The sequence below is a fragment of the Salvelinus namaycush genome, chromosome 4 (genome assembly GCF_016432855.1).
Source record: "Salvelinus namaycush isolate Seneca chromosome 4, SaNama_1.0, whole genome shotgun sequence".
Taxonomy (NCBI): domain Eukaryota; kingdom Metazoa; phylum Chordata; class Actinopteri; order Salmoniformes; family Salmonidae; genus Salvelinus; species Salvelinus namaycush.
Window position 1 is genome coordinate 49,696,658 of NC_052310.1, and position 14,583 is coordinate 49,711,240.

The following is a 14,583-nucleotide window of genomic DNA, read 5'->3' on the forward strand; positions in this document are numbered from 1 at the left end:
ACAGTGTTAATTCCATAGTTATATTTGTCGAATTCCATGTATTCAATGATAGTAATAGGCATATGTGGTTTTCCTGATTGAATACGGACGATTGTATTGGTACACGATTATCTACTGTGGATTTGTATTCGTTTAACTGATGCACAGCAAAAAAAGCCATGCATTTTTTGTAATTTTGGAAGAACTCAATATTTTTACAAGTGTTCTATATTGACAACAAACTGATTTTGAACTTAAAACATATAGGGTCCTTACAGGACCTTCGGCAATCCATTCAATCCAACAAGTTTGGAGAGCGTGTTGAGTTTAATCAATTCAGAACGTCGAGATGGAGCCCAACTCACCGAAGGTAACGTACTAACATAATCATACACCAACATATTCTACTTTCGCATAATATTAACAATTTGGAGACAGCTAATTTACAATACTTGCATGTTTTGTTGTTTTTACATATTAAATATATAGTTACATGGTTCTAAATCAGTCAGGTGTTATTAGTGCGTTATTTAAGGATTTGTCAAGCCATAGTCATTGCGCATGTCGTGCGATTTAATGGGTTTCCTCATTTATTGAATATGAATAAGTCATTAATTAAGTTGTTATTTGCTATTTTCTCCACAGTGGGTAGGCTCTTCTTGCGGTTTACACGGACCATATATATTCTACAAGGCGTTTAAATTTCACCGGGACGGTAAACCAAGAATTCTGTCCCTCGGAGACTTTTTCTTCGTGAGATGTAAGCCTGGGGATCCGATTTGCATAGCGGAGCTACAGCTGTTGTGGGAGGAAAGGACTACTAAGCAACTTTTATCAAGCTCAAAACTTTATTTCTTACCCGAAGATACTCCCTCGGGAAGGACAGTTAGCCATGGAGAGGTAATAACCTTCTTTTGCTCTCACGACGTGCCTTATGCTCCCAAATGAATAACAGCGTATAGACTAACAAATATTCTGTGTTGATAAATCAATGTGGCATTTTCTGCATTGGTCATTAATTGTATAATATGCGCATGCATTTGTGATTCCCACATTGATCCATCACAAACGGCATGTGTCTATTACTGTGTTATTATTACTTAGCCTATTTGTTCATTGTGTCGACTGCTGAATGTGCAGTTCAATCTTATCCAGCTGTGCGTAATAACGCTCGTGCGGGGATAATTGTATTAGGGGAAGAAAACCCCCTATAGCCTACGAATCCAGCGTTTGTCATTTTATTTCATGATGGGTGACATATAGGAGGAAATTGCGAAATGGTAAAGCATGAGATCACAACTTCTAGATTCAACAACAGAGTCTTTCATCATAGCATATGAATGGTTGCTGAATAAGTGCACACGACCTATTGAAAACGAGTGCTAACATGTCTAACTACTTAATCATTTTAAAAATGTCTATAAAATCATTTGCATTCCTAACGATATGATATTGTTGTCAGATCAAATGTACTGCCCTCTTACCCGAGGATCAGGACAGGTCGAAATGCCAAAGCATTACAAAAGGACACTTACTGTAGTCCGATATGTTGGCATTAGCAATATGATTAACTGAGGCATTTTGCTAAGTGGCCAAATATGACGCCTGTATCACATTTCATAAGCGCGTGGCAGAGAGCGAAAAAGCTTGTGTTAGTTTTGTATATGCTTTTCTTGTGCAGTATATAAAACAATCACATATTTTCTATATACCACTGTAACCTACCCAAATACTCTATTCGACACAACATCAAATTTTCGATCACTTGTTTTTATGGTCACATGAAATATGCCTGCAGTTGCCATTAGGGAGGACAAAGCCTGGTTTGTATTTCATTAGCAATGCAAACATAACCGTCTTTTCCTTTGCTGATGGTAAGCATTCTTTCCTCTTGAGTAATACAGTAGCTATCACATTTCCTTTTCTTGAGAAAGGTATTTATAGTGGGTGTTGCTATGAATAAATGTAACTTAATCCTTTTTTCTTCTTTACTCAACCAGGATCATCCAAATCCTTCATTTGCATTATCCTTTACACAATGTAATGACTTTGTAATTACATTGAGTGCATGCACAGTCCATCATTTAGAAACACACTTCTGCAATAAGGACAAGTCAGCCCCACCCCTTGAGAAGCCTGATTTGCATTGTAAAGTGGTAACATCCACATGATTGGATATCTGGACAATATTATTTGACTCCTTCCAGGATCAAACGACAGAGTGACTCCAGAGTGTTGGTAGTGGTAAATTGATAGTTATAGCCTACAGCACAGCTGAAGTAGAGTATGACATAACATATGATGATATCTAAAACTGTGATGTTGATGCCAAAATCATGACCCCATTAAATGTGATTTTAAACTTGACCCTCAAAGCAAATTGCTCTACTTAGATTACATTGGACATTTACTCAAACAGGTAAACTGGCGGCAGTTATTACTAGTCAGTTAATTATATTTATGCAAATCTGCATAGCCTGAGACAGCTTTCAATTTCTAAGATTTACTTCGTAGTTTTTGCCTCTGACTAATGGGTATGTCTAAGACTACATATTTACAGCACAAATGTGCACATGTCATGAGTACAATAAGTGTTTTCCTCAGTGTGATAAAAGGAGGTTATAAATCTCTCTGGATATCCCTTCTTGAGTTCAATGCTCAACGCATTATGTCATTTCCCCTCTGGCTCGGGTATTTGTATGCTCTTCGCCCCTCCCAGTGTAGGCAGGGACAAGAGAAACCCATGTCCTACTGTGCTCATTTTGCATTCGCTGACAACCCCTCTACTCCACTAGCTAAAAAATGCCTGCATGCTAATGTGAAAAGGCATTGTATTGTGTGGCACACCCATTGTGAATATCATACAACCTCTATTTGTCTCTCTGCATTCTGTGGTCTGAGAACCGCCTATTGCAAAACAGTCACATGCGTTAAACTACTTATTGAGTGACACAGTATAAGGTATTGCCCTAACGCCCCCCTCCGGTACATGTTGGCTCAATACACTGTCTTTATTTGGCTCATGTTTCAAGAGAGCTGTTTTAGATAACACTTACAGCTACAACCGCCAAAGTGCTGCTACAGCTAATTGCTTAGGCCTTATCTTTGCAGTACTCTAGGTACCCTTCGTGGAAATGGAAAATTGGCAAGTAGTGTGGTATTTTTGCATCATAAGCTAATAATTTGTTATTATCTCGGATGTCACTGCTTCACTCTATTACTATAAATGACAAAGCAGTGAGGTAGGAAAGCAGTGACTGCAGCAGTTTTATTGATTGCAGTAGAAATAAATGGTGGAATCTGTCCAGAATCAGCTTTGGTTCAAGGCAAAAATCCATACTGGTTGTGTTTGAGTGCTTGGGACATGTTTGTAGGGAAATCAGATGATATATTGTTTATTTGCTTTTCTCAGATTTTCCTGGAGGGAGTATGTTTGCAGAAGTAATTTTCCAGTTATGTTATCTGGTGGTCCAGATATTCAAACAATAACTCAATAGAAGGTGTTATAACGACTTACACTACATGACCAAAAGTATGGACATCTGCACGTCGAACATGTCATTCCAATATCATTGGGTATTAATATGGATTTGGCACCCCCTTTGCTGCTATAACAGCCTCCACTCTTCTGGGAAGGCTTTCCACTTGATGTTGGAACATTGCAGCAGGAACTTGCTTCCATTAAGCCACAAGAGCATTAGTGAGGTTGGGCGCTGATGTTGGGCGATTAGGCCTGCCTCGTAGTCTGCGTTCCAATTCATCCCAAAGATGTTTGATAGTGTTGAGGTCAGGTCTCTGTGCAGGCCAGTCAAGTTCTTCCACACCGATCTCAACAAACAATTTCTGTATGTACCTCGCTTTGTGCACGGGGGTGTTGTCATGATGAAACAGGAACGGGCCTTCCCCAAACTGTTGCCACAAAGTTGGAAGCACATATCGTCTAAAATGTAATTGTATGCTGTAGCGTTAAGATTTCCCTTCGCTGGAACTAAGGGGCCTAGCCCGAACCATGAAAAACAGCCCCAGACCATTATTCCTCCTCCACCAAACTTTACAGTTGGCAGTATGCATTGGGGCGGGTAGCGTACTGGCATCCGCCAAACCCAGATTCATCCGTCGGACTGCCAGGTGGTGCAGCGTGATTCATCACTCCAGAGAACGCGTTTCCACTGCTCCAGAGTTCAATGGCGGCAAGCTTTACACCACTCCAGCCAACGCTTGGCATTGTGCATGTGATCTTAGGCTTGTGTGCGGCTACTCAGCCATGGAAACCCATTTCATGAAGCTCTCGACGAACAGTTATTGTGCTGACGTTGCTTCCAGAGGCAGTTTGGAACTCGGTAGTGAGTGTTACAACCTAGGACTGACCATTTTTACGCGCTACTCGCTTCAGCACTCGGCGGTCCCGTTCTGTGATCTTGTGTGGCCTACCACTTCGTGGCTGAGCCGTTGTTGCTCCTAGATGTTTCCACTTCACAATAACAGCACTTAAGGTTGACCGGGGAAGCTCTAGCAGGGCAGATATTTGATGAACTGACTTGTTGGAAAGGTGGCATCCTATGACAGTGCTACATTGAAGGTCAATGAGATCTTCAGTAAGGCCATTCTACTGCAAATGTTTGTCTATTGAGATTGCATGGCTGTGTGCTCGATTTTATACACCTGTCAGCAACGTGTGTTTCCACATACTTTTGTATATATGGTGTACGTGAGATGCTTACTGTTTAGTGAGCATGACACCAAATCACCCTATTCATTCAACAATGACAGGAATTTGAGGCAGAGGGAGAGGGAGGAGCCATTAAGTCTGAACGTTGCCCTCAAGTGAATTCCTTTTGCGTTTCTAAAATACATGTAAATTATTATCTTGTTTTATGGCATTACTGGTGGTAATTTAAAATGTAATTTAAACTGGATGTCATGCACTTCAAAGACAAAAACATCATTCTGGTTTATGTTATTTCCATACACATAAATTCGTTTTTTATATTCTGCTATTCTTTGATATACTGTATGTAATGATGTGTTATAACAGTGACTTTTCCCTCCACACGTGAGAAATTGGTGGTATTTGGATTGGTTTACACCTTGTCATTGACAAACCACTAACATCAAACATTTCCCATAATGCATGACTCTACCCCCCAAGCTATTGTGGATCATTATAACCTTAGAGAACTGAAACCACAGATGAGATGTTTGAATGTACTTAGCATATTTCATTCTTTAGTGAATGCTCATAGCACTGCTTCAGCCTGATATTATTTAGTCTTTGATTACACACCCCACAGTCAAACTAAGTCAGATAGTTTTCAGTACTGTGTGTTTTAAGTATTTTTGAAATGACACACTGTACAAAACAACATGGTAGCTGCTTATAGTTTATAGCATATCTGATCGCCAATATCTTGCAGGCATATAGATTGCAGGCATAAAACAACTATTTAACCCAGTTCCATTTTAAAACAGTCCCAGTAGAATATATTAGCCCCCTAGCATCTCCTGGCCTCTTTTTTTTAGATAGTTGAGTTTGTTTTGAGACACTGTAGCCAAGGTCAGTGCTGAGGAGGAAAGATAATGAACTCATATTGCATTTCACTCCCTCAGCCGAGCGCACCATGGAGCATTGTTCATGTCACCATGCCCATTACTCAATTACTAATCTCCTTTTGGCCCAAGGAATTCCTGGGTTGACCCCCTGAGCCACCAGACTGAAACCTTCTCTGCATGACAGGGGCTGTCTGTGGGACTCTTGACTCTTAACTGAAAGACCTGTCCAACCAATGTACCACTTTGCCCTACAATGGTGACATTAAGGAATGTCCCTTACAGTTCAAAAACGATGGTGTTCTTTTTACGGAATGATATGGAATAATATGGATTTTATGGAACTTGACAGATCATGCAATTATTGTGTAGTAGCATTAATTGTTGAACTTTAACAGTCATAAAAGCACACTGTTTCTCTGTAGTCAATAGGGCCTTCAACTCTACTTTAGATTGCTTTGACGCTAAGATTGCTCTTTAGATCTAGTCTTCCTAACATTACATATAGACTTCCCTTGTGACCTTTGCTTCATGTCAATGCATCTGGAGCTTCAAGCACATCTGAAACTGGCTAATGACTCATTATCACCTAATTGATATACTGTATCATTTATTAGTAGTCCTGGGAACGTTAATTGCTCTTACACAGTTGACATTCCATACATGTTATATAAGCGCTCATATATTATTTGTTTTAAAGTTTTAAAAAGGGGTCATATCCAGTATGTCCTGCAGGGGTTAAAGTAGATTACATTTCTTACAGGTATGGAACACCCAAGTGCACGCACGCATAAAAAAAAAAAATCCAACTACAAAAATTACAGGGTAGCCTACTCTGCTGACACTGACAAACAGATCAATAAAAACGATGTTGTCTGATCCGTATAATCGGCCTACGAAAAGAGGAGACACAAATACAATGATGTCCATCTATCCTGGAGGAGGAAATTATTGTCCAAAAACAAACAAAAGTGGCACTGACCCAATGATAAAGACAGTGAATATACACACTCACCGGGGATATGGCCGATGTTCTCCACCGGTGCCAATAAGAAAGGCTACTGTTTGCTCAATTAAGTTATGGATTTTGATAACTAATAGACACTTTTCATTGTCATCTCTTTACAGCAATAGCCATATGCTTTTCAATTTTTTTTTATGTGATTCTGTTTGTAAATATTGTTATATGCCTAGCTGGGTCTCTCTGCTTTTCACTGACAGTCGCAACTCAACAAGGATCTATTTAGTATTTGCAGCGCGCGCTCCCCAAAATTGCGGGCCCTTCTAACTGTAGGCTATGCAATTTTTTTAAAGCAAATTATCCTCTATGGGCAAATCATGCTTTCTGGTGTAGTAGCCTATTTTGAATTGTATTTATTTATGTATAGACAGGAGTAAGCTAATTAGGCTATAGAATCTTGGCACTTACATTTACTTTAGAGAAAGTTTAGCTTCCCCTAGCCTTATGGACATGCTGCCTATGCCTTTTAATGTGGCATAAACACAACCAGTCATTATATAGGTAGGCTACCTGTGCACATTCGTTCACTCAGAAAATAATTTCAACATCCAAACCCCAACAGTGCACCCGCAATTTGATGAATGGAAAGAGACATCAGTTACAAAACACAGTGTGTATTGTAATGCCATTCTGCGATTAACATTAGGCCTGAATTGATGCATCGACTGTTGTCCATGCATGCCTCGGTCTCGGCCACTCATCTCCGCCTTGATAAAATGTGTTCTTCTCAAACGACAACCCAATTTGGATCGTATACCACCCAGTTTCCAGTCAATTTGCACATTTTTCATGTGGCTGACATGCAGTAATGTTAAATTAAGGTGTAATAGCCTATTGTTTTTTGGGCATGTTTTATTAATTGTGATAGTCTCACATTTACCGGTACGGCGTACCTCCACTATTTCTTTTGCCGTGACTCTGTAACAGACCATATTGCCTTTCTTTCACTCTTGCTGTCCTATATTATTAATCATGAACCTTTTGTAATAAATCACATTGTAATATTATTGCTCCATAAACATCTAAGGTTGTTGTAAGCCTATTGTATCGTATGATAAAGAGCATGAAATGATATAGCAGCAACCTCTTGTGAATTGTTTTATTTGAAGTGTCACTTCTTTCCATTGGTAGCCTCACGAGACCTCTGACCTATATATGCAGCTTGGTGGTTTTATCTTCCAATTCCTTCCACTATCAGTACCTTAACTCTTTATGGTAACTCAGTGTGGATGTTTTACTGCATTTGAATGTGTGGTCTGTTCATTAACTAACTCATGTCACTACAAAACAGGATAGTTGGTTACATGCTGGCACCCACACCTGTCACATAAAATGTAATGATGTTAGAGAATACTTTCTGTGAGGAAAGCTATAAAGTATGTTATGAATACACTCACTCAAAATACATAATCCATTGTGAAATCTTCTGAGTGACGTAGTATCAAATATAATATATCCCCTATGATTTGCCAGTTTAGTATGTTTACGTAGGCAATTGCTTCAAAGCACAGTAAGAATTCCAGAGGATTTTTGGCTGCTGGCATCACTGCTTAACAATTTCAGCTCTCTGCTGTTGATTGTTACTAAAATGGAGGTCTATGTTATGGAAATGTGTACCTAAAAAAAAAGAGGCTTCCTTGCATCACGCCAGCACGCAAACAGTTTCAACCACCAACCAACCACCACTTGACAGCTCATTATAGGAGTGACAAAAGCGAATGTCTTATGTTTCCGTTTACTGAGAAGACATTGCTATAGGAAGCTAACCATTACAGCTTTTCTTATTTGCCGATTTGTTTTTGATTAACTCAGTTTTGTTAGCAGTGGAATGAGGATTGTGCAAATTTACTCTGTATGAAGAGTAGTAAAGGCACTGTACAGATGTAGGATCTTAATTTGACACCCTGTTGCAGGAAATGCAAACTGGAAGTGTGTTTGAGGTTTAAAAAGGCTTCTTAAGTTTGTAATTTCCGCTTTCAAATTTTAGACTTGATTTGCCCTAACAAATAATGTGTCGACCCCTACATAAATTAGAATCCACACAATAATTCAAATTTCCTGTTGCTGCAGGATTATGTTCCTGCTGTGAGAAAGTGGTCAAATTAAAAGATTGTGTGTGTGTGTGTGTGTGTGTGTGTGTGTGTGTGTGTGTGTGTGTGTGTGTGTGTGTGTGTGTGTGTGTGTGGCGTGTGTGTGTGTGTGTGTGTGTGTGTGTGTGTGTGTGTGTGTGTGTGTGAATGCTTAAAGGTAGCTTCAAGGGAAAGGTGTACAGACAGATGCAAGGTAAGTGTTAAAAAGTGTGTTTCTCCAGATGGACACATCTGTCCTCCAGATTCCGCAGCTTAATAACAATCTCGTACCACTCCGGCCCGATAACAAGCACAACAGCGCCCATTACTCCTCAAAATGAAACCACATTTCAACAGTTCTATGTTACAATTTTTTCATTGCAATTCCTCAAAAGGGAAAGATTGAAAAAGCTATTGGAAAACAACTTGTTCAAGGGTGGTAGACTCTAGAATATTACATTTGAACAAAAGGTTGCTTAGAAAAGTTCACCCTAGTTACCATTGCAAGTTATGACGCCATCTCTAATAGTAACTATTATATTAGTCTTAAGGTGGTGTTAGGAGTTGACATATCCATGGTAGTTATTTTCCTCCTGACCTCACACTCCCTGCCCTCGCACCTCTGATTCAGAGGGGTTGGGTTAAATGCGGAAGACACATTTCGGTTGAATGGATTCAGTTGTGCAACTGACTAGGTATCCCCCTTCCTTCTCTTGTCTCTCTTATAGCATGAGGTCATTGCTGTGTCAGAGAAGGTGATTGTTCGGTTGGAGGACCTGGTGAAGTGGACAGTCCCAGAGTTTTCGGAATGGTCCCACGGGCTGCGGGCAGCGCCTCTGAAGCCCTCTGTCCTGAGGGAGCTGGGCACCAACGGACACAGAGAGGCCCTCCACAGATACAGGGAGAGCACCTTCACCAGCGGCCTCAACTTCAGAGACATCCAAAGGGAGAGGTCTCAACTGGGTAAGGACAGCATCTTTCCTGTCTTTCAAGCTATTTTGTGTGGCTGTCGATCTGTAGTTTGAACAAGCACTAGAATTCTGAGTTATGATTGACATAATTTATACATGGAATTATAACTGTGTAATTATAAACCTCTTATAGATGGAGGCTTTGTATAAATAGTTACCAGTTTGGATTACACATCACTAGAAGAGCCACACATGCACAATAATACATGTATGACCAATTCAAAATGGTTTCATTATGCATTTATTTTTGCTCATGTTACATAATTGTACAGTTATAATTGCATGTACATTCTGTATAATTGCCTCAGACCTCTGACATCCTTCATTTGTATCATTGATGTCATTGAGGTATTTGATAGCTGCATTGTAGCAGTGGCGAACCGTGGCTATTGGACCTAGATCTTCAGTGGGGGAAAATAATCTTCCAACACGTTGTACCAATATAGCAACAGTTAATGTGCCCAACTGAATCAAACAGGCCTAAGACTGAGCCATGCTTCGGGATGCCACTCACACAGAGGCAGCACCCGCATGGACAATGCTACCAGCAACAACAACCAAACTGGTAACCTAATGCCATCACTGTCACACTATCATCAAAAGAGAAAACAGTGACACGTAAAAGGATGTGAGATTAAACAGGTTTGTGATGCTGAAAGGACAGTGACTGTAATATGCAGCACGCACCATGGAGTGTTTCCCAGTCGATATGTACAACTATTACTTCCCATTGTAAACACCTTTTTCACATTCAGCACACAAATCTAGAGTTTAAATGCAACAATGTTTCACACACAAGTTGTTTTCAAAGAGAGCTAACAACAGCAAGCGAGCTTTAACCTTTATTTAACTAGGCAAGTCAGTTAAGAACAAATTCTTATTTACAATGACGGTCTACACCGGCCAAACCTGCACAACGCTGGGCCAATTGTGCACTGCCCTATGGGACTCCCAATCACAGCCAGTTGTAATACAGCCTGGAATCAAACCAGGGAGTCTGTAGTGACGCCTCTAGCACTGAGATGCAGTGCCTTAGACCGCTGTGCCACTCAGGAGCCCTCCACTTACCAGATGACAATAATTTGAAACTTAACTTCTTGTTGAAAGTTCATTTTGAAAAGGGCAAAGCTAACAAATTAGCAACAACATCCTCTTCGATAACACCTGCCGCAGCCGCTGCACACTAGCCTACAACAAAAGCTAGCTAGTTAGACCGTGCTTGCTATTGCGCAATGACCTGTCGGCAAAGGGTTCTCCTGCGGGGACAGCCGAAGAACCCTTTTAGGTTCTAGATAGCACATTTTTTTACTAAGAGTGTAGCTTCTGAGGTCCCAGCCAATGGCTGACTTAGATAGCTAGATTTATCTCCCCGGAGACTGCTGAAGAAAAATCCCGATTGGGTATTTTTTTATTTTCAGTGTTAACCCTTTTCTTTTCCAACACAAACTGAAGATATGAAAATTATTGTATAATTTCAGCCAGTAGTTTTGAAAGTCGTACTCACGAGCCAAAACAGGTCCCCGTTTTTTGTACATTCTCATCCAATTGTGTACTACGTCATCCACAACAAATATATATTTTTTGCAATTCGTATGATATGTTACGAATCCAATTTGTACAATATGTTACGAATTTGTTGTGCGTAGCCTTTTCCACTCAATACCCCTGTCATCCGGAATACATGTTAAAAATTACAGATTTTGTGATTGATAAGCGCCTGAATTGGAACGCATTGGCTGTAGAGTAACATGCTACACATGTCAGAGCGCAGGTTCTCCGCTTCACAGCGCTGTATTCGTGTTGACAGCTGTTATAAACTTGAGCGCCGCGCGACTTGAATATTCCCCATTCCTCCCTCTAATTGGCTACTTTTGCACATTTGTTGTTGTCTGAGTAATGGAAATGCTGTAAATCGAGACGAGTCTTTGTTCTGAAAGATGAGACGTTGAAGATTATAATAAATACCGCTTTGATGTCATACAAGCAAGCCAAACACATGTGCACTTCACATTTCCATATTTGAAAACTCATGTCATTTACAGTATCAATTATATACAGTTGAAGTCGGAAGTTTACATACACTTAGGTTGGAGTCATTAAAACTCGTTTTTCAACCACTCCACAAATTTCTTGTCAACAAACTACAGTTTTGGCAAGTCAGTTAGGACATCTACTTTGTGCATGACACAAGTAATATTTCCAACAATTGTTTACAGACAGATTATTTAACTTATAATTCACTGTATCACAATTCCAGTGGGTCAGAAGTTTACATACGCTTGGAAAATTCCAGAAAATGATGTCATGGCTTTAGCTTCTGATAGGCTAATTGACATCATTTGAGTCAATTGGAGGTGTACCTGTGGATGTATTTCAAGGCCTACCTTCAAACTCAGTGCCTCTTTGCTTGACATCATGGGAAAATCAATAGAAATCAGCCAAGACCTCAGAAAAAAATTGTAGACCTCCACAAGTCTGTTTCATCCTTGGGAGCAATTTCCAAATGCCTAAAGGTACCACGTTCACCTGTACAAACAATAGTATGCATGTATAAACACCATGGGACCACGCAACCGTCATACCGCTCAGGAAGGAGACGTGTTCTGTCTCCTAGAGATTATTGTACTTTGGTGCAAAAAGTGCAAATCAATCCCAGAACAACAGCAAAGGACCTTGTGAAGATGATGGAGGAAACAGGTACAAATGTATCTATATCCACAGTAAAATGAGTCCTATATCGACATAACCTGAAAGGCCGCTCAGCAAGGAAGAAGCCACTTCTCCAAAACCACCATAAAAAAGCCAGACTACGGTTTGCAACTGCACATGGGGACAAAGATCGTACTTTTTGAGAAATGTCCTCTGATCTGATGAAACAAAAATTGTTTGGCCATAATGACCATCGTTATGTTTGGAGGAAAAAGGGGAGGCTTGCAAGCCGAAGAACACCATCCCAACCGTGAAGCACGGAGGTGGCACCATCATGTTGTGGGGGTGCTTTGCTGCAGGAGGGATGGGTGCACTTCACAAAATAGATGGCATCATGAGGCAGAAAAATGATGTGGATATATTGACGCAACATCTCAAGACATCAGTCAGGAAGTTAAAGCTTGGTCACAAATGGGTTTTACAAATGGACAATGACCCCAAGCATACATCCAAAGTTGTGGCAAAATACTTTAAGGACAACAAAGTCAAGGTATTGGAGTGGCCATCACAAAGCCCTGACCTCAATCTTATAGAAAATGTGTGGGCAGAACTGAAAAAGCGTGTGTGAGCAAGGAGGCCTACAAACCTGACTCAGTTACACCAGCTCTGTCAGGAGGAATGGCAGAGCTGGTGTAACCCAACTTATGGAAGCTTCTGGAAGTCTAGCCGAGACATTTGACCCAAGTTAAACAATTTAAATACTAAAATACTAATTGAGTGTATGTAAACTTCTCACCCACTGGGAATGTGATGAAATAAATAAAAGCTGAAATAAATAATTCTCTCTACTTTTATTCTGACATTTCACATTCTTAAAATAAAGTGGTGATCCTAACTGATCAGGGCATTTTTACTAGGATTAAATGTCAGGAATTGTGAAAAACTGAGTTTAAATGTATTTGGCTAAGGTGTATGTAAACTTCTGACTTCAACTGTATACCCTGAGTTTTCTTGAACAGAAGGAGCCTATGTTTGTCATATTGTGAAGAAATTTTGCTGAGGAACACGTACTTAAATGTCCATTTTATGCGCAACAAAATTAGTCTGTTTGTCTGAAGTGCCTTGTGAATGCCTCACACTGTAAGATCATATTTTATGATTTAGCTAGCCATGTTGGCAATAGAATAAGCTTTCGAATGATGACCACCTTACCCAGATTGTGATTTATAATATTTTTTGATTGCGTAAACAACAACAGTAATTGTATGATGGTGGGGGCTGTGTTCCAAACAAAAAACTACAAGTGTGCTTGCCTCAGTTCTTCAACGGAAAAGCTAGGAGAGCTCAAAAAAGCACCTTATAGTTGAAGGCTCTTTCCTTGAGTCATAAAAGTGCATTGAAATTACTTAGGAACTGTGCACACTTGGAGAGGTGTGTGCACAGTTTGGAGAGGTGCGTGGCCAGTTTGGAGAGGTGCATGGCCAGTTTGGAGAGGTGCGTGGCCAGTTTGGAGAGGTGCATGGCCAGTTTGGAGAGGTGCGTGGCCAGTTTGGAGAGGTGCGTGGCCTAACTAAGACATCAGTTAGACCTTTCATTCAAACAATATTCTTATTATGTTACTGAATGTATCCAGACTATTTTCAGATTTGATTTTTGACAAATGCTGTGAAAGGTAGAGTAAATGTCAAATGCACATAAAATCAACAGTGTAATGTTTGGATTCAGTCGTGTATCAGTTGAACTGTTGTGTCCTCACTTTTTGGTCTGATAAAGTGTTCTCTTTCAATTGCTACCATGGTCATGCATATGCTTTTTATAGTTATTTTAGAAATGTTTCAAGCTATCCATATAGGCCCATTTCCATGCGTGTAAGGGTTTGAATTTTTAGATTTAATTTTGTATTTTACCCCCTTTTTTCTCCCAAATTGGGATCAAACCCAGGTCTGTAGTGACACCTGAAGCACTGCGATGCAGTGCCATAGTCCGCTGCGCCACTCGGGAGGCCAGTGTAAGGGGTTTTAATTAAGATCCCGGACTGCATCTTTAATTCAGAACATCATTAAAATATTATTGAAAAGATTAAATAAAAAAGGACAATTATTTCATAAATCCTTAGGCCTTCTCTTAAGGCATAGAAGGCCCTCACGGTTCAACACTGCTCATTGTGGTATTTTACTGCTGCATTGAACAGAACATAAATCACAAGATATAAAGGAGGCTGATGAGTCATGCTAATCCTTGCAGATATTACATATTTGCTGGTTTATTTAAACAGAAGAAATGTGAAGGACTTTGAGTATATTTTTGTTTTTACCCCTTCAGATGAAGTAGCATAATTGTCATAGAA

The 14,583-nt window shown here is 40.0% G+C and overlaps 1 protein-coding gene across 1 annotated transcript in view; it reads left to right on the forward strand.

Annotated features, from left to right (window-relative positions):
• The first annotated feature begins 328 nt into the window (after positions 1-328).
• Positions 329-14,583, forward strand: part of LOC120046590 (AT-rich interactive domain-containing protein 5B-like) — a 69,950-nt gene continuing 55,695 nt past the window's right edge. Inside the window, exons 1-3 of the mRNA XM_038991955.1 lie at positions 329-349; positions 625-879; positions 9,345-9,579. Of these exons, the coding sequence (XP_038847883.1) occupies positions 329-349; positions 625-879; positions 9,345-9,579 (511 nt within the window). The remainder of the gene's footprint in view (positions 350-624; positions 880-9,344; positions 9,580-14,583) is intronic.